Source organism: Fusarium falciforme, chromosome 6, assembly GCF_026873545.1.
Source record: "Fusarium falciforme chromosome 6, complete sequence".
Taxonomy (NCBI): Eukaryota; Fungi; Ascomycota; class Sordariomycetes; order Hypocreales; family Nectriaceae; genus Fusarium; species Fusarium falciforme.
The window spans coordinates 2591400-2611383 of NC_070549.1; the positions used below are offsets into that span (position 1 = coordinate 2591400).

Genomic DNA, 19984 nt, shown 5'->3' on the forward strand with positions numbered 1-19984 from the left:
ATCGTGGCATCCTTGGCTGCCAAAGCGAACCCCGATTCATCACTCGCCCATTCTCCCCAGAGCGGCGAGTCAGATCGTCGTATCAATATCAAATAGTGTCTTTTTGTCTTTTCATATCTTTTTGTCTCTGGCAGTCACCTCACACTGCCGAACGGGGCTCTTCAAGGTCCTTGTGGCCGGGATATGCTTGCCTCTGCGATCTCACCAAGCAAACACCACTGCTGACCCTTGGGCCAAAAACAATGGGGAAGACAAAACCTTAATTCCCTTGAAATTTTCAGGAACCGGGCGGCATTGACCCGGAGACCGAGATGTCGCGAGGTAACCTCATGCGGCATTCTGCGCCGACGCCTTGCATGGCAGCCTCACACACACAACAACACACAACGCGGTCAGACGCCAAGGACGCCAGTCCGAGCACATTCTGTGGCACAGACTCTGGTTCGACTTGACTCGACTTGTTCTACGGCGCCCCGATGACACACTACTCTGCCACGGCGTTGAGTACAGGGCGGAACTCTTTACATCAACCCGGGCGCCTAGAGTGGCTTCGCGCTTCATCAAGGCCATCACGCACGCCTTTCTGATCCTCACCTCCCCCCCTTCAGAAGGCCCGTCTCATTTCAGAAGGCGTATAGCAACAAATCATTACTCACCAGCCACGTGGTGAGCAGCCTTCGCCGGCCGCCAGACTTGAGCCTCTTTTCCCTCGTCCCGTACCGCCGGCCTTGCCACGTGTCTGAGCCGCCCATGACTCGTTTTAGGGCTTTGATCTTCAGTCTCAAGTCAAGTTCACCTGAAGCTATCAGGAGAACAAGGTCCTTTCTCTCCCCTCCTCAATCAGCGCTGTGGCCACCGCTGACGCGCTCATCAAGAGCAGGAGGGGTACTGGCCAAGCCCTTTATCCGTCCAGTCTGTCCTAGAGCGCCTCTAGCTCGAGCGGCCGCTTCATCCCATCTCTCTCCGTGTCAATTTTTCCCCGATTTCTCCAGGCCTTGTCTTATCCCGACGATGCTTCTCCAAAAAGAGAACCCGACGGTCTTCGGGTCCCCTACGCTAGGGGAGCGTTTCCGTACCTAGATCAACCAACCCCAAGGATCGTAGACTGAGAGGTTGCAATCCATCGCCCCGAAGGCTGCCACTCAACTGCCTCGCCACTCGCCCGGGAACAAGATCATCAACAGTGATTTCCCAAATCGATGCTCGAGTCAATCAATAGTCGTCAACCGAAATGGTCGACAACAGCCTCCTGGGGAGGGCCCCCCTTTTCTCTTCCCAGGTCCCTGGCCAACTTGGCAGGGAGCACGCAAACGCCAATGGTATCAACGGCGTTGGAACCCAATCTCATCCCTATTTCACAACAGCACACTACTGTAGGTACAGTACAGCCAGTGGAGATACTCGGCAGTGCCTCCCGGTTGTCATGTCCCAAGACGGGGTACTGCTGTCGCCATCACTCAGCTGTCAACAATCAACGCCGTGTGTTTTGGTCCTGACGGTAGTATGGTATCCGGTTTTATTAGTGTCGTGAAGAATTTGCTTGAGTATCCATAGCCACGGGAACTTCGGCCTTGACCGGACATGAGAGTATGGATCTGGAATCGCTTTTTTTTTTTAGATGATGAGGATGTTCTCTGTGGACCGAGGTCGTCGTCAGCCCAAGAAATCCTTTCAAATACGAGGCTTGGAAAGTGTCCATAGAGATAGGGAAGCTTGGCCATGACGTGCAGGTCTGTTTTGACGCCACTTCCAGGTTTCTTCTGAGCAGTGTCTAGGCACGTATGGTGAAAGGTGATGGCAAGGCAGGCAAAGCCTACAGGCGATGGGACTGGCGAAAGACCATGCCAGTGTCCTGCAAGCTTTGCTTGATCTATCTTCTGGTCTCGGCTTGATATTGCTTCCAAGTGGTCTCATCAACATATGGATGCATGCTCTATATCAAACCCTCGCTTCTGTGCCTCGGAGCATGCAACTCATCAATTGTCGCACCCTCGTGGTCTATAATAAAGTCCGCTTGTGTCCGATAGAAAGTGTATGCATCAATTTGCCGGGGCCGTAGCCCTTTTTAAAATGAGTGCACAATATCCGTCTGATAGCGTTCGAGGAATCTGCCGAGAGCCTTGATACTTTGCTCCAGGTGTCGTCACTGGTCTAGAGCCTAACAAGACGCGGGCATCAGGCAAAGCCTGTCTCGTATATAGAGTTCATCCCATTTACAGAGGTTTTCCCGACGTTCTTGGGCGGGATAACCGGGAGAAGCTGCAGTCAGAGGACGACGACACAGCCCGTTGCGCGTGTCCAAGTCGGTGAAGAAGCTCGAATGCAGGGACATTCAGCGAACAGGCCACTTCCAAGCCTCCCGTGTTTCTGTCTTCTCAATACAGTAAGAATGAGCGGTACCATGGAAGCTCGGGCGCAAAATTGAATGCCGCCAGTATCTTGCGAGCTCGCAACGTCGGCAGATGATGTGTCACTAGATAACATCGGTTTCAGCTCACAATCAATGAACTGGGCACATGGGCAATAGGGATGGAACCATGGAATTTCATCCTCTCGCAAGCTTTCCCCTTTGCTTGAAGGTTTCTATGTGTAAGCGCTGAGTGTTCTCGTCCTCTGCCCCCTTGTGCTTCAGCTAGCTCGGCTTACATCGGGTTTGGAATGACACGGGGACATTGCGATCGTGACCACTGCCATGCCAACAGACAAAGGAGGCAGTGAAGTCAAGGGGGGTGCCTAGTGTACTCCGTACTGGGTCTTCATATCTGGATGATGGCAAATAGCAAGAGAGTCTCTGTTAGTGGTGTTGTACGTGAGAGAGGTAGGAAAGGAAGCTTCGCTGTGCTGCGCCGAACCTCACATTTGTAGGGGCTTCTAACAGAGCGATTGAACCCATTGACTCACTTCATTGCCCCTTTTCACGGGGGCTTCGGGGTCTGAGTGTGCAACGTTCCGGTCCGCCAGAGCGGCTTACATCGCTCGGCCCGACAACTCCGTGATGGTAAACGTTGCTGATAAGTACATGGGGGGGGCGTGGCAAAGGGAGATTATTGAGCAGGTGAGTATTACAATTCTGTCGAGCAAAAATAGGTGAGAGAGATGCCTACTCCTCTAAAGCCTCAGTGAATGCATCACCAGACGACAGAACAGGCAGAGTTAAAATTGGCAAAAAAAGGAGCTCCGGTGCGGGGAGTCGAACCCCGCTCGCCGCGGTGAAAACGCGGAATGATAACCGATACACCACACCGGATGTGAGCTGTATGACCAAGGGTCTCGAATTGAACCTCATACAGTTTCAATGTAGAGGTCAATGTTGTTGTGATGCCTTCAGACATGAGCTCCCAAGTCGCTCTTTCTTATCTCGGATGACAGTTTTTAATCTCCAGTCAATTGAAAAGAATCATCATAATTTTAGGGTGGGCATGGCTTGTTTAGGAAAGAGATTTTTTGTTTGTAAGTGGGCAGCCCGGGCAAATGTCTTCGCTCTGTGTTTGCCCTGTGCTTGCTTGGGCTGTTGCCTTTCTTTCCTTCTCTCGTTGATGTCAAGGGCCCGGGTGAATGCTCTTTATGGCATCCCTTCTTCCTGTGATTAGACCCATCAGAACCTAAGATACCTGAAATTATACTCGTGTAGTTGATTTGAGAAGCATGCCGTCTCCTTCATTTGGCTCTGCTCGTTGACTCTTGTTCCAGAAGCGAGCTCTGGGAACATGGTCGAGATGAGTTCGTTGACAATCGGCGAAAATTTCATGCGACTACGCAAACAAAGAACTAACCCTCAAACAATGCCATAGTGCTCGGTAATTGGACAAGAAATCAAGTTAGAATCACCAGAATATTGTCAAGGGTTGAATTCGCAACATTCATCATCAACTTCAACATCGATTCTGACGAGTGGTACAGGGTAGCTCAAAGTTCCGATATTTCCCCGGCCCATCGCGTCGGATCCGACATGCAACCATCGTCATCATCACCGTCACACACTCTACGACTTCACTTTCACCCAGTGCTTCCGGAGCGACACCCTCGCTCCAAGAGAGGCATGCGCACTACGCCATAACATGCGCGAGTTTATGGACTATGTCCACAGCGCCTTCTACGAAGCTACGGGTTGGAACCGCGACAACTCGTACGCGGCGCTGAATGCGACCACCGATGGTGAGGACACGGGAAGAGTTGAATCAATTGCTCGAGTCATCGTACTGACACTGCTGATTGTAGCACTCCTGAATTTTCAGACTCCCCGTGGGCTGCGGCTTACCCTCTCCGCTCTTGCAAGCCCTAACTTTGCGACATCCTACCAGCTCGGTTCCGTTGGCATCGTCGATGGCTCCATCTCGTACCTCTTCTCGTCAGTCCCGCTACGACTACTCCTCACGCCACAATCGGAAACAGTAAATCTACCGGAGCTGCTGCGCTCGTTCCGACCCCTCGCCGAGCTCCCCCACCGAACCGATCCCTTGCTGCAGACCCCAAAGGATAAGCCCGAATCATCACTTCTGTATGGCCGACTCTATCTCCCACAGTCTCTTGTCGAGGCGATGGTGGTCAGGCGGCTATCGCCTGCGTTGCAGGTTCAGCTGAGTGCCGTGTCTGCGCAACACCTTAGAAACGGAGGGACAGTTCTGGGGTTGGCGCAGTACGATGTGGGAAAGTATGCCCTAGAAGGACTGGCTTCTTCAGATGGAGGACTGCTGGGCTTCAGAGGAGTGTACAACTTTGGCGGCGATGCCGAAAACCCGTCGGCACCGAGACTCTCCGATAATGGAAATGGCGAGAGGGAGAGGATATACGGGCGGTTCAGCACCGGCGGAGAATTCTATTACGGCACGCTGAATAAGTCTGGTGGGATCAGCCTGGGAACTCGTTTCGCGACATTGCCCTCCCACACGGGGACGCCGTTATCCGCAACGCTGACCCTCAACCCCCTGATGGGTAATATCAGCGCAAGTTACGCCGTGGTGGCCGGCAGGCATTGCAGCCTCGCCACGCGGATGGAGTTTAACGTCTTTAGCTACGAGAGTGCCTGGGCCATTGGTATGGAACTCTGGCGGAAACCGTTTACGCGACCTGTCTTGGATGAAGACGCCGATCCCGGTCGACCAAAGGAGCGCAGCTTCCAAGCAAAGCTCGAGTGGCGGCTCGACGAGCCGGAGCCAGTTATCGTCAAACCTCCAAAGGAAGAGGTTGACCCAGATAAGCCCGAAGAGGAGAAATACGCCGGTGTTCTCAAGACGCGGTTGGACCAGAACCTCCGAATAGGGGTGCTCTGGGAGGGGCGGGTCAAGTCCCTCCTATTCAGTTTGGGCAGCGGAATCGACCTGCGGAAACTGGACAAGCCATTTCGGACGCTTGGATTGGAAATCCAGTTCTCTTCATGAACGGGTACCAAGCCACCGACGCGCGGGCTAGACATGGTTTCCGGTCCGTAGGGACGGTAGGAACCCGTTACCACCCAGTTGGGCCGCATTGATGGCTGCGGACAGGATCATGGTGGGAAGTTTATGAGGCAGATCATGCGTGCAGACGCGGCCATTATCTCGATCCACATACATGAACGCTACGCTAACGGGGATAACAATGGACGAAAGTTGGTTGTGGATTCCCATGGGACTGAGTTCGTCGAGGAGGATGTTGTTGGTAATGTTAACTAACTGTATGGCATATCACTGGCGTTGCGGTTGATGAAATCACTACTTTGTATAGGAACGCTAGACTTGGAATCAATGATGATACGAGCGTTGAGGGATGGTAATCTCGAAAGCTCCAATAGAAGCTGTGTCATCTCTCTTGCTTGATCCCTCGACATCACGGATACTTTGTAGTTGGTTCGCTTGCACCTCATCAAGAGATGAAGTTAGCGCCCTCCATTCCAGACATGCACGCGAGCTGAACAGGATGACGATGCCGTCTGATCCGAATGAGTTGTTTGGGCGTTTACAGTTGCGTGGGCAGTTGACGCATCCCGCGCTTACATGGGTCGTGAGAACCTTGATAGACTCCGCGATCTGTCCGACGATCCAAGGTGTGGCTGGTGACGCGTGGGATGATCGAGTCTGACCAATTGGAGGAGGGAGAAATAATAGACGCCACATCTGTAAGGGGAACGGACTCGAACTGCTTACCGACAGACGAGTTGGATAGAGAGGATTTCACAAAGAAACTCGATGGTTCTGGAGACAAGAACCAGACATTTGTCAGCCAAGGAACCTCACTCACCATCAGCAAAAACCTTGTACGTCGCAGTCAGCAAAAGAGTCACCAGCCACAGCCAAAACAGAGTTTCCTGACAAAAGTCCATTAGTCGTATGCTTACTTGCTAGCGGGGGTTCCCTTGAGGCTGAGATGGCCATCAAGGTCCTCACCTTAAACTGACCCACCCACACACCTCCTCCCCCTCTTCCTGGCCGCGGATTTGGCAAAACGATTTTGATGCCAAGGAACGTGGCAGTTGCCGAGTTCCCTTTTCTCTGGGACCCGATGATGCAACGGGTTCGTTGTCTGGCATCTGATCCGGTGTGGAAATGGAGTGGGATGGACGTCATGTGGGTGGGAGGGATGGAGAGTTTGTGTGATGCGTGGTTGTTCAGCTACTTGAATCGTGAACAACTTACTAAAGAATGAGATACCCTTGAGATCTTTATAATCAAGTTGAGAGGGACGGACGAGTATAAAAGCAGCAGAGTTTGGTAGATCAGAACAAGTCAAGATGCTAAACATATCCAACCTCCAGCTTCAACAGCCTGCTCTTCAGCAACCAAATCTTCAAAGTAAACCATAATCCCCTGGTCCCTGATAACGAATCACCCACACATACCCACGCTACCGTCGACGCATCTCTCGGCACATCGCTTCCGTCAGCTGGCCCAATATCGTTCTCTCCCCCGGCAGCTAACCAAAGAGCCGCCGCGCCCACTTCCCAGCTGGGTCTCGGTTTACCGGCACACTCTTTTTTTTGCCCTCGACCTATACATAAGTCTCGAGTCTGCACCATCAGGGTAGTGTCGCGTACTTTCCACGAAGAACCGGATTTTTTCGAATCACGGAATCTGTTCATATTCGACATACATATAAACCCCTCGAGAGGTTCGCTGGTTCACGATTCCTCACTCACTCTGCAGGCCAAGCATTTTCTGTGGCACAGGCGAATAGATACTAGCGCATCACCCAAGCCCTTGGCATTCAACCCTCCGCTCGAATCGAATCGCTCCTTTGCCCTTGTTCGCTTTCCTCTTTGGGGAATTTTCCAATCGAGGTCCATCCTTGGCCTTTGGAGATAGACGATCTTGGCATTTTCACCTTGTTGGACAACCACAGACGACTTATACGATACTTTGTGTCCCTGAGCGCCATTGACACTATTTTCTCGACAACATGGCGGACGCTGCTGATAGCTGCAATGGCGATCCCGTCGATCTCGGCCGCAAGGGCCTTCGAATCGGCGCCATCTTCATCATCATGGCCTCTTCGCTCATCGGCGCCATGTCCCCCATCATCCTAGCGCGACAGAAGAAGATTGCCGTTCCCAAGTTTGCATTCTTCATCTGCAAGTTTGTCGGTACCGGTGTTATTATAGCAACCGCCTTTATGCACCTGCTGGTGCCGGCCGTCGAGAACCTGACCGACCCTTGTCTCGAGGATCGGCTTGATGGATATGATTGGGCTGAGGCGATCGCTCTCATGACTGTCATTGTCATGTTCTTTTTTGAGATGCTCGCTACTAGGTTGACCAACGATGATATGGAGCACAACCACAAGACGGACATCGATACCGATCTTGACCCTGCTATGGATGTCGCCAAAAAGTCGATCAGCCCCAAGGCCGAGGGACTCAAGCAGGCCACTGATGTCGAGATGGGTCAGCGACAGCCTGGTTTTGCCCCTGTTGGTGATAGCCACCTTGCTCATGGTCGAGAGCACAAGGAGGGTGATTCTCAGGGTGGTCTCGCTGGTCAGCTTCTCGGCATCTTTGTCCTCGAGTTCGGTGTTGTGTTCCACAGTATCTTCATCGGTCTCACCCTCGGAACCATTGGCACCGACGAACTGAACGTTCTTCTCATCGTCCTCGTCTTCCACCAGATGTTCGAGGGTCTCGGTCTTGGCTCCCGACTGGCTGTCGCTCCCTGGCCTAGCAACCGCCAGTGGATGCCCTACCTCCTCGGCTTCATCTTTGCCCTTTCCACCCCCATCGGCATCGCTGCTGGAATTGGTGCCAAGCCCAACAACGCCAGCGACCAGAAGCTCGTCAACGGTATTTTCGATGCCATCAGTGCTGGTATCTTGATCTACACCGGTCTGGTTGAGCTCCTGGCCCACGAGTTCATGTTCAACCCCTATATGCGCCGTGCCCCTCTCAAGGTCCTGTTGACTGCATTTGCCTGCGTCGCTTTTGGTGTTGCCGTCATGGCTATCCTTGCCAAGTGGGCTTAAAAAAAGAAAGATTATAGAATGATTGGGTCAGCCTGGCTGGCTTGAGTCGAAGAGGTGGACGTGGTGGACATAATTGGGGGGTTTGTCGCTTGCATCAGCCTGCTTTCTAGTGATACCTCTCTTGTTTTTCATAGCATATTAGAATTACATGGGGAATTGAACCATGGTTACCTTCTAAATCCGAACCTTACTCCGTAGTTTATTTATTTTGAAGTTGCTATGCCTCTGGTTCTTGAGTCTGTTGGTGCTTGTCCGTCGTTAGCTCGGCCCGTACTGGTAGGAGCATGTCAACATAAAAGTTACCTAGTTCTCGTACATAGAAAATTCAACGAGGCATGAAGATAATACCTTTTAATTGCAAGGCAGAGATCTGCATGCCCTTCACTTACACGCCTGCAATGTCGTGTGCTGGTTTCCTAACTCGGACGCTGTGAAGATGGCCCCACTCATATCTACAGTGCATCACACATGGCAGACTGTATCGCCAGCACTGTCCTTAGTCATCATTCTGTGGGCTCCCCCGCTAGGGCCGCAAACCCTACTCTGAAAAAGTTCACGAGTTCGAGATAGTCGAATTGCTTCAGCCCGAGCTCACCAACCGACCACGTTCGACATCTCAACCACCCAACGCACCACCCCAATTCCCCCTCCATCCCTCCCATCAATACCGCAAAAATGGCCGGCGGAGTTACCGTGCGCGACGTCGATGTAGGTCCTCCCTGAAAAAGAATCACAGAAGCGACATCTTTCGACGAAATAAACCCACACACTTCTCGACGACTTGGCGACACAATCTTCCAAGAGAAACCGCCTGCCTTCGCATCACGAGCCGCCCCGTCCGCCGCAGCGCGAAAGAAGTTTATAAAAAAAACAACTGACCGCTGCGTCGGGACGCTCGCCGCGATGTCGCAGGTCGGGAACAAATGGGATTGAGGAGCAGGCGCGAGGGGGTCGAAAGACTTCTGACGACGGAATCATTGCTAATGGGTATTGTGTCTCCAGGCGCAGAAGTTCATCACTGCCTATGCTGCTTTCCTGAAGCGCCAGGGCAAGCTGCCCATCCCTGGTAAGAACCTCTCACTCAAAAGTGTTGAAAATGCCTGCTAACTCTCATTCCAGGTTGGGTTGACACCGTCAAGACTGGTGTCGCCAAGGAGCTCCCTCCCCAGGACATTGACTGGTTCTACGTCCGCGCCGCCTCCATCGCCCGCCACGTCTACCTCCGCAAGACCGTCGGTGTCGGCCGCCTCCGCAAGGTCCACGGCACTGCCATCAACCGTGGCTCGCGCCCCTCCAAGCACGTCGACGCCTCCGGCTCCGTCGACCGCAAGGTCATGCAGTCCCTCGAGAAGATTGGTGTTCTCGAGCAGGACGAGGAGAAGGGTGGCCGACGCATCACTCAGGCCGGCCAGCGTGATTTGGACCGAATTGCCCAGACCACCGCTGAGGCCGAGGAGGAGGATGAGGATGACGAGTAAAAAAAATGCAACCAAAAACTTGCAGGGTAGCAATGGATTTGGGCGTTGGGTCATTAGATTTTGTCATGTATGAATGAGATTCCCCCGACAATGGGTCAGGTCATTCGGTTTGCTCAATTATGACCCGTCCACCTGTCGTTCCACTCTTGACCTGCTCGGTGAATGCCTTCTGTGAATGTGATGCTGCAGATATGTGAATGCCGTCAACTCATGCGAGCAGGTGTTAAACCCCTCTTCTACACTCATTAACTTCACGGCTCGTCACCTCTCACTTCAGCCCCCTTTGCCGCATCTGAAGCTATCACGAGGACTGGGCTACCCACGAGCGGTCAGTCTTCTTTCTCATAGAAGCCCATCGTTGCCGTTGCCGCTTGAGGCTCTCGCCTTGAGCGCCTATTCCATCGTTGAAGCTTGATGCTTTCACTTTGAAGGTGCATCTCCTCTCCAAGTTGGAGGCTCTCACCAAGCAACACAACTCGGGCACTCGCTCAACTCCTTCATCGCCAGTCGATGACTGCACCGAACCCTTTCATGTTTGAGTTTACTATTTATTCTGTATTCGACTTGCATCCATGTTACGAAGCTCCTTCACTTCTTCCCGAGTTCCCTCCTCGTCATCTCGCTGAGCGAGTGCGAGTGGTGTAAGAGTTTCAGGAGTCTCTGTGCTCACACAACTCCCCTCTTACCCACAAAGGATTCCCGAAAAGCATGCACTCGTTGAAGTGATTAAGTGCCTCAGACTTTGTTAGCATTCTTTCTCTTCTGGCTTTATTTCTATGTGAGTGCACACCAACTCTTGACTTGCCTCAGAAACTCATACACCTCTCAGCCAAAACCACAACTCCACTCACTCTCACATTGCGATACATCCCCTCTTAAGAGAAGCCAACAATGTCAAACTTTCAACAGGTCATCGAGGTGCCTCCCACCTTCCTCTCGAGCATCGAAACTCAACCTCCCCCCATCTACTTTCACCATGCCATCGACACCGAAACCGCCACCCTCAAGGTCATGGTCCTAGGTGCAAACCTCACCTTCAACTTTGCGCACAAGCGCGCATTAAGGGTTGTGAGACCCTCTCAAATCGCGAAACAGCTCGAGAACAAGACTACTGGTTTCCTCGCCCTCGTTACTTGTTCCCGCGAGAGAGTTGTCCTGGTGGCAGCAGAGTCTGGACACGGCGCAGGACGCTTTGGTGATCTTTTAGATCCGCAGAAGGGTGTGCTGAGAAACGACATCTGGACTAGACGTGTCATCGCCTTTGGAAAGACTCTCGGGTTACGCATGAACCGTCCCTTTGACGGCATGGGTCGTGCGGCTGTCACTAAAGTTGACGGAGTCTTTCTTGGCTCTCACGTCGAGGTCAAACTCGCAGTCCACGGCATATGTGTCCTGCTTAACATGTTTGGCATCACGAAGGACTATGACAACATTACTGTTGAACAGCTTCGTCACCTTCGAACCGCTCGCTGGGAGGATGGATCGCGACCAATCTTTGAAGTTTACTTCTCCCGAAAACACTGCCATCCTTGCCGGAGCCTGATCCGGAAACTCTCTGAGATGACGGGGGTACCCATCAGACTCCTATGGAAGCATAGGCTCATCCCCAAGACGTACGCCGTCACCTGCAAGCCCATAGGTCCACCCCGAGCCCGAGACGACCCGGAACCCGAGGTGGTGGTGTGCGACAGCCAAGACATGGACTTTGGCGACGAATTATCCGATGCAGAAACTATCTCCGACGGCGAGCTGGAAACCATCGACACCATCGACCTCACAGAGGTCGATCGCTCAGAGCAAATCGAAGCTTACATTGACGGCCTGGCTTATCGAGTTGGTCAGATCCGAGAGTCCCCCGAAGGCGTGACGACCGCCATTGTCGAGTTCGCCGCCACAGTGAAGAGACAGAAGCAGAAAGCCGCCGACATACCCAAGCCTCTCCCTGCGACGCCGGTCATAGAGGATCCAGCTCTTGCTAGGGAGCGACACACGTGGCCACCCGCAAGACGGACCTTCTTCCATGATTCTCAGACACGAAGCGGCATAGCGAAGAGTAGTTCGACATCTATTGGTCAAGGACGTGTTCAGAAGCAAAAGCCACCCAGACGATTCAACATGAAGGTCCCGGAAACGATTGTGCTGGACAGGGACAGTGAGCCACCGCGAAGAAAGTCGAGAAGCAAGTCCAAGGGCCGCCAGCGACCGACTCGGGCTTTCTACTGAGTTGCTTTTAATTCGGAGATGATGACTTGTCAAGGGGTCATGTTCTAAAACAACCAGAGGGGCTGAGATGAGATGAGACGAGGTTATCAGGCGAGACGAAGAGGACTAGATTCCCCGAGAGGACTGTGTATGAAATTATCGAGTTCGTGGTCTATCCGCATTAGATCCATCAGATGTGCTAATGCCCCTGTAATGTAATTGTATCTATACCAATACCCAACATGTTGCTCTGTGTGAGCCGCAACCATCATCGTACATCAATAGCTTAGTTATTACTTCTCCTCCTCTTGCATGTCTTGAAGTAGCTTACGGAACCCTTCAGCCATCTCCTTCAAAACAATGTTTACATCTGGAGCCTCAGGTCCCTCCTCCATCTCCCGCAGCGCCGCTTCGAGCGCGACCTCTCTCGCCTTCTCTGCACCCGCTACACCCGTCTTGCCCATAGTCAAGGTATGCTTCACATCCTTTCCATGTCGGAGAGGCCCCTTTGGTGTACCCGGGGTGATGGCTGTGTCTTCTATGAGACTCTGCCAACGTGAGAGGTACACTCCTGGTCCCGACATGTTGGAGTCTGAATCGTCAGAGTCGATGATGCGTTGGAGGCGACAGATCGAGAGCGCCTCTAGCTGGGCGAGATACGCAGCATGATTGTCGAGGGCGTTGAGAACAGCTTGTTGAGAAGCTTGGGGGAGCGACTGGAACAGTTTATTGAGTCGTTCATCCATGGCGCTCATGTCGGTCGTTCCGTTGGCCTTGGTAACGTTTGCTTTGTCTTCCTTGCCTGGGGTTTCGCAAGGTTTCCGCTCTTGTTGAAACTTGAGAACAGCATCCTTTGCCCACACCCTCATCTCACTCCACACATCCGGACACGACGCCGCAAGCGAGTGAACCCACTTGTACATGAGCTCTCGGTTCCTCATGAGCAGATCAACATAGTCGTCCACGCTCGGCATCCTCCCAGGCTTAGCCTCACCGCCCATCATGGACTTGAGGGGCGTCGAGGTGCCTGCATCGGTCTTCTTGGGCTTGCTGGTCTTGATAAAGTCGTCGATAAACAGCTGGCCTGCCTCAACGTGCTCGCGCAGATCTACCTGGGAATGCACCGTGCGGAGGATCGGCTCATACGCAGTAAAGACATCCTTGATCGCCGCGGTGAAAAGGTCAGGGGGCTGCCGGCAGAACGCAGTTGTGATGCTCTCACGGTCTCGGACGGATAGCAAGGCGGAATAGTACTCGAGGCACTGGGCGTGCTTTTGATCGGTGAGCTCGCTCGTCAGAGCCGGGTTGGAGCCGTTGAAAATGGCAGTGATGATGGACTGAGAGTGTTTTGCACTAGCATTTCTCACAGTCTCGTGCTCATCACGACCTAGAGCAATGTACTGCCGAATCGCCTCGAGCATCTCGTCACTCGGTCGTTCCTTGGCTTTCTCAATCTTATCGGCACCCTTGCGGAACTCTCCCGCGTCCCAAGATAGCACAAGAGATATGATACGCTGCAATAGGTTCATGCCATCGTCGGCATTGGCTGTCAAGCCGATCCAGTTGGTGACGCTGGTAACGCTCAGCTTGGCGAGGAGCAGGCGCATCATGGCACTGATCATGGTGGCCGCGTTTCCCATCCGCAGGGTCTGCTTCACCATCTTGTAAGGGATAAGGTTGTGGACATTTTCGAGAAGCTTCAGCAGGTATTGACCTTCAGGGGAGAGGACAAAGATGTGATGAATAAAGGTGGCGAGGCTGGACTGCCGTTAGTGATGAACTTGCTCGACGGGAGGAGACATACTGAATAATGGCATACTCTGCCGCAGCTTTGATGACTGGAGAGTGAGACTCGAGGTCGTCGGTCTTGCTGAAGTGGTCAAACATTTCGTCAACCAAACTTCCATATACCAACCCCTCCACAACATCATCCCAAGCCCTCACGAGATCTGCAGCCTTGGTTCGATCATACTCGTCCTCTTTATCACCTTTTGCCTTTGTCTCTGGCCTGTGTGTTCTCTTGACGCCGCCCAAAGCTCCTCGACCGATCATCTCGAGCAGCCCGCTAGCTCCAGTCGCCAACACCTTCCTGGTTCCCAGGGCACCTTTATCATAGCTCTCAGATAGCTCAGCTTCCCCAAGTCTCGCCAAAAGTCCCTGTACCCTAACGGACCAGTACTCCCGTGGCAGATCCCTCACACCCGGGAGGGGTAGCACGAACCGTGATAGCATCGTCTGTAGGATAGGCGACTCCGACGGCCCGTTATCCTCCTCTTTGCTCTCACCGACAGGCTCACTGACAGGCTCCTTACCAGCAACCGGTGTCCTTGATCGCGGCGTTGCAGGCGTAGAAGTGGCGGGCGTTCCGGCCCAGCTCCTCCAGCCCGTGCTAGGCGCGGGAGCCGGCGGAGCCTGGGGCTCAACCGTGGTCCTGGCAAAGGGATACCCATAACCCGTCACGGCGTCGGGAAACTTGAAGCCCTCGATCTCTGCGTACGTCTCATGATGAGTTAGAATGTCAAAGAGCGCATGCGTCTGCTCGGGGGCCAGAGTGGCAGGCGTCATGGCCATGGTGGCTGCTGTTGCATCGAGGGGTCCCTCCACGTGTGTAGGTGGATGTAGGTCAGGATAGTAGCCGGGGTGAGAGGTGCTGGTGGAGCGAGAAGAAATCCTTGTCTGATGATAGCTTTCGACTTTGCTTTTGATTCAAGGTTGAATAGGATACTTGATTTAGGTAAAAGCACTTTCATTAAAAGCGCCTGTGTCGTTTTCGAAGGTTCTCGTCTTTGAATAGGCAGAGTAAAGTTGTTCAGGTGGAAATAAATACCTTGATACCTACTCAACTCGAGTCGCAAGCGGTGACGTCGTCTGAATGGCCCACCTTCAACCTCAACGCTGTCTAGCCTATTTAGGTCTAGCCCTTGCCGTTTTAAATCCTGCCCGAGGCGCACTGAACGACAGTGCAACCTTCTTTTCCTCAATGACCACCTCATCAACCTTCATCGATCTGGCTCTCACTATTCACTTCGCGTCTTCACTATCATCATCGCCAGGATTGGACATAGCCCAAACTCCTCTAACTTCTTACTGTGACAGATGCTGCAATCACTCATCACGCTTGGTACAGTAAAGGCAAAACATCAATTTATCTGAACAAAGCGTATAGTCATTAACAAAGGAAACGGTCGTAACTAAGTAATTATCTCTCCAGCGTTTTTCCTAACCAAGTCCCAGTCTTTTGTTGTTTTATCCATCCATCTTCGTTACCGCCGTGGTATCAAAACAAGTTGAAGCAAAACTCAAGTCCTTTAGCATGGGTATAACGTCAACACTTCTTCGCTGTCACTCTCCTTTCCCCTGTCTGCGTTCTCATCACTGTCCCTCTAGATGGTGCTGATAGGCTGGCCAGTAGGCAGGGCCTGGCCAGTAGGCAGTGCCTGGCCAGTAGGCAGTGCCTGGCCAGTAGGCAGGGCCTGGCCACCGTACGCGGTCTGGCCATTTCCGAGACCGTAACCGTTGCCAGTGTGCGAGTGCTTGCCATTGCCGTTCAGGTGATAACCGTTGCCGTTGCCATTGAGGTCCTTGCCGTTCAAGGCACCGTTACCGTGACCGTGGCTGTGGCCGTTGCCGACGTGGCTGTGACCGTTGCCCGCCTGGTGGCCATTGCCGGGGAGGTAAGAGCCGTTTCCAGTGTCAGTGGTTCGGGGGCCGAGGTTAGAAACGGGGTGAGCTTTGCGCTGGATCTTGGGCGCAGGAGGAATGTCGGTGCTCTTCTTGGCAGAACCGATGGAGAAGACAGGGCTCTCCCACTTGTCACCCTTGCGGGCAAGCTCCTTGTACTCGGTGGCCTTGGTGCTGATGCCACCAGGGAGGGAGATGTTGGGGAAGATGCTATCCTCCTTGGTCATGGCGATGTTGGCCTTCTTGTCCTGGGTAGCCTTCTCGGCCTTCTTCTTGCCCTTGGCCAGCTGCTGCTGGGCGGCAGTGTAGTAGCGGTTGTAGATGTTGGGGGCATTCTCAGGATCGCTCTTGGCCTCAGCGGCGGCGCGCTCCGCCTCCTGCTTGATCTGGTACATTAAGGCATCGAGCTTGTTACACTGATCCTTGATGACCTTCTCAACTGCCTTCTGCAGAGGAGGGCGGATGGCCTTGAGCATGAGCGGCTTCACCAGGGCGAAGAGGAGCTTGTGGCTTGACTTCTTGATCTTGATCTGGAGCTTCTTAAAGTCGACGTCAACCTTGTCAACCTTGAAGTAGTTCTGGCGATCCTTCTTTTCAGCGGTAGACACCTTCATCTTGAAGGAGAAGCCATCGCCAGGCAGGATGATGTCGGCAACACCAGTGTCGGTGATGGAAGGGAAGCCCTTCTTGCGCTTGACGTGGAAGCTGACGTCGCGCAGATCCATCTGGATGCCGGCCACCTTGACCTCGATGGTCTGATGGTTCTTGTTGGCAATCTTCTTGCGGCCCCAGCGGAAGTAGTGCTCGCTCGAGAGCTCAAAGACGTTGGGCGCAAAGTTGTCACTCTCCAGAACCAGGTTCTCGATGATGGCATCGAACTGAGGGTCGGTGTACTCGATGCGAGGGATGGGAATGTAGGCAATGTTCTCAAAGACAGCCGGGAGGATGACATCCCTCAGATCCTTAAGAAGATGAGGCTTGAAGACTGGCTTGCCGTCAACATCGTTGCCGAGATCCTTGAAGAGCTTCTGAAGAGACTGGGCGAAAGCATGGTTCTGGGCATCCTGATCGAACTGATCGGCAAGGAACTTGATCTCATCGACGACACGGTCGGTGTGACCACGGTACTTGTCGCGGAGAAGGAATCGGCCCTGATCATAAAGTTGATCCCACTCGCGAGTAGACTCATCCTCCAGGATGTAGCCCTGCTGAAGCAGGCAACGGCGGATGTAAGAGTTCATGGCCTTGAACCAGTCCTTGAGCTCCCGGTCGTTGTCGGCATCACGGTAGATCTGGCCGATCGAGTCCCAAAGATCCTCAGTCGAGGTACCGTTGGCAAATCGCTCAATGATAGTGCGCAAATCATACTCGGCGGAAGAGAACCCGGATCGGGCCTCCTTGGCGGTATCAGCGGATCCCTGACCGTAGGTGCGGCCGTGCTTGCCGTAGGTCTCAGCCAGACGGAGGAGAGTCTGGATGGCCTGGGAGTAGTCCTCATGCTGCTGGCACTCAAGAATCATCTTCTTGAGGCGCCAGATGATCTGGTCCTTGCGCTCCTGGGGCATCTTCTTGTCGAAGTACTCACGGGCGCGGCGGCGATACTCCTCGTTGCGCTGAAGAATGTTCTGCCTAGTCTCAGGGTCGGCATTGTCATCGAGCTTGGCCTCAGCGGCCTGCTTAGCAGCACTCTTTCCAGCCTGAGGGTCAACGTTCTGGCCAACCTCGCGGGCGCCAGCGACGGTACTAGGGCCGTCAGTGACCTGAGTGTAAGTGCCCTGTTGTTCCTGCTGGGGAACGGCGGCATTGAGACCGGCGGCAGCAGTGTCCTTGGCATCCTCCTTGGGGTTTCCGCTGTAGAAACCCTTGGCCTGCTGCTTAAAGTTCTCCTTGGAGAAGTCGGGAGCCTCATGCCAGACATTGTCCTGAGCAGGCTCGTCAATCTGTCGGAGCTGCTCATCCGAGGGACGGACACGGGCAGCGGCGTTGGTAGCGGCATCGCCAGCCATGTCGCGCAGGAGAATAGTTGAATCCTGGACTAGATGGGTTGTTAGTATAGTTCTCAATTTGCGCTGGAGAGTAACTCACGAAGCTTTCGGAACTGGCCGTTGGTGATCAGAAGAGTACCAAGAGTCCTCAGGCCCTGGAGAGCCTCATCGCCGTCCTTCTTGGCAGCATCCTTGCTGATAGGAGCATTGGGAGTGTTAACACTCTTGGCGTCATACTGAGTAGTCTGCCAGATAAAGTCCTGAATCAAGTTGCCCTCGTTCTTGGACAGAAGAAGGTACTTGGCCTGCTGAATAACATCGCGCGCATCCTTGACAAGAGTCTTGCCTTCCTCGGAGAGCTTTTCGTGAGGGTTCGAGAGGGCGCGAGAGGCGAGGAAGCTGCTTAGGGCGACGTCGATTTGATCATTCTGGAGTATTGTTAGCGTGTTGTCGTCCATAGTCGAAGTTGTAACCACATACCGAAGGAATCTTGCCATTCTGGAAAGCAGAGGCAATGCCGTAGAGCTGAAGCTTTCGGTTGACGTCGGCCTCCTTCACCTCGGTGTTTGTGGGCTTGTTGACGTTGGCGTTGGAAGTCATGTTGGCGACAGAGTGTGAATGTGCAGTATTACGCCTCGAGATAGTGCTGGGTGTTTTGGACTAGGAATGGATGGAACGACTTCGATAGGGTTAAATTGTCGACGGCAAGAGATAAGTCGTTTGTGTTGGTTCTTGAGGTAGAGGAAGCAATGGGAGAGCTGCTGTTTGGTATCCTAGGGTATGGGGTATCACAAAGAGGATGGTATTATTCGTGAATAGGTTGGGGTATAATTGCTTGCGACTTCCACAAAGTAAAATGATGAGAATTGGTGTTTTGATGGGATGATGAAATGAGGAAAGAGCTGCGAGAAGCGAGTAGGAGAGATGCTGGATTACATATACTTTTTGGAAGTTGGTGACAGGCAGGCACAAGCACAGTCTTCTGGCCGCGAGTTACACATTGACACCCTACCCTACCATCCATCCCCTCCATCCATCCATCCTGATCGCATAGGCCAAGCGGGAGTTGGCTGGATCCGGTGCCCCTTCGTCTTGGAGGGAGTGACGTTGACGTTTGCTAAGGGAGAACGAGCCGCTGATCAAGGACGTCATCGGCCAATTTGTCGCAGAACCACTAATTAAGATACCTACGCTGCAGTACCTACGTCGACCAAGCCGGACACCTACTGTGTGCACTACCGCACGCGCGACCCGTCAATTCGCCATGATTTAATTGCTGGGGCTGCTTTCATTTCCTTGCTTGCTCCGGCTGGCGGCTCATTGCTGTCCCGGAGCGAACCCTACGGCGCAGCAGGGGTCGAGCAGATATTCATGGATCCTCAGCCAAGGGCAGCAGCTGAAGAGCAAGGGTTTTCGTTTCTTTTTTTTCCTGCTACTGCAATTTGTATCCAGTTGGAGGTGGTACCAGGCGCCAGGGGAAAAGAAACGGCGGCGTCGAGCCTGTTTGTTCATGATGCTACCTCAACGACGTTCTGGGCCCCTCTACCAAACAAGTCGACGGGAAGCTCTTGTTTCGGCCACCAAACTCTTGATGCTCTCCTTCACCCACCGTCTCGGTTTAATGGTTCGATCAAAGAGTGGGTTGCCCTGGTAAAACGACCCAGATCAAGCGCTGTTGCTGCTCCATCATGTCTCACCGACCCCTGGCTACCTCGCCGAAAGCAGGGTGAGACGAGAGCAATTCCTGTCTGCTTGCGCCTCAACGCTTCGGCTGTGAAGTGGACACCTGCTGGTGTCTGACCCTGTGTGTCGACGTTGTGCTCTGCTATCGAGATGATGCTCTTCTGGATCAATGGATACTACTCTGCTAATCTAGAGCTGTCTCCCGGATGATTGACATGATCTCCAGCCCCATGATTTCCCTCTCCACCCATAGACCTGAGAGAAAATCGACAAGGGCAAGGCTCTCAATATTGTCTAATCCATCTCGACTTGACCAAACAGGGATCCTTTCTTGGCTGGAATGGGCTACGGGAGAGCTAGCACAGACTGATCTCTTGGTGTCGTCCCCACCAAATGAAAAAGACCAAGCCATCATGGACCTCTACCTTGAGCCATAGCATCGTCATCACCCATGGATTTGACCCAATAACACGTAATCGCCAGCTGCTCCCTCGCGCGCATGCCCTGCTTTCTCCCATCTCATTTAAT

The 19984-nt window shown here is 53.2% G+C and overlaps 6 protein-coding genes across 6 annotated transcripts; 4 read left to right on the plus strand and 2 right to left on the minus strand.

Annotated features, from left to right (window-relative positions):
- Positions 1–4058: 4058 nt before the first annotated feature.
- Positions 4059–5378, plus strand: NCS54_00837000 (Mitochondrial distribution and morphology protein 10; the record flags this gene model as incomplete). Its single annotated transcript, XM_053153758.1, has 1 exon — positions 4059–5378. One exon carries the CDS (start codon positions 4059–4061, stop codon positions 5376–5378), a length of 1320 nt encoding a protein of 439 aa, XP_053009733.1.
- Positions 5379–7371: 1993 nt separating this feature from the next.
- NCS54_00837100 (Hypothetical protein) lies at positions 7372–8427 on the plus strand (the record flags this gene model as incomplete). The annotated part of the gene is made up of 1 exon (XM_053153759.1): positions 7372–8427. The coding sequence occupies one exon, from the start codon at positions 7372–7374 to the stop codon at positions 8425–8427; it is 1056 nt and encodes a 351-aa protein (XP_053009734.1).
- A 675-nt stretch (positions 8428–9102) lies between these two features.
- NCS54_00837200 (Hypothetical protein) lies at positions 9103–9905 on the plus strand (the record flags this gene model as incomplete). The annotated part of the gene is made up of 3 exons (XM_053153760.1): positions 9103–9135; positions 9430–9493; positions 9547–9905. The coding sequence occupies 3 exons, from the start codon at positions 9103–9105 to the stop codon at positions 9903–9905; spliced, it is 456 nt and encodes a 151-aa protein (XP_053009735.1).
- Positions 9906–10796: 891 nt separating this feature from the next.
- On the plus strand, positions 10797–12128 carry NCS54_00837300 (Hypothetical protein; the record flags this gene model as incomplete). Its single annotated transcript, XM_053153761.1, has 1 exon — positions 10797–12128. One exon carries the CDS (start codon positions 10797–10799, stop codon positions 12126–12128), a length of 1332 nt encoding a protein of 443 aa, XP_053009736.1.
- Positions 12129–12400: 272 nt separating this feature from the next.
- On the minus strand, positions 12401–14678 carry NCS54_00837400 (Hypothetical protein; the record flags this gene model as incomplete). Its single annotated transcript, XM_053153762.1, has 2 exons — positions 12401–13865; positions 13912–14678. The coding sequence occupies 2 exons, from the start codon at positions 14676–14678 to the stop codon at positions 12401–12403; spliced, it is 2232 nt and encodes a 743-aa protein (XP_053009737.1).
- Positions 14679–15490: 812 nt separating this feature from the next.
- On the minus strand, positions 15491–18373 carry NCS54_00837500 (Hypothetical protein; the record flags this gene model as incomplete). The annotated part of the gene is made up of 3 exons (XM_053153763.1): positions 15491–17823; positions 17874–18201; positions 18254–18373. The coding sequence occupies 3 exons, from the start codon at positions 18371–18373 to the stop codon at positions 15491–15493; spliced, it is 2781 nt and encodes a 926-aa protein (XP_053009738.1).
- Between the last annotated feature and the right edge of the window lie 1611 nt (positions 18374–19984).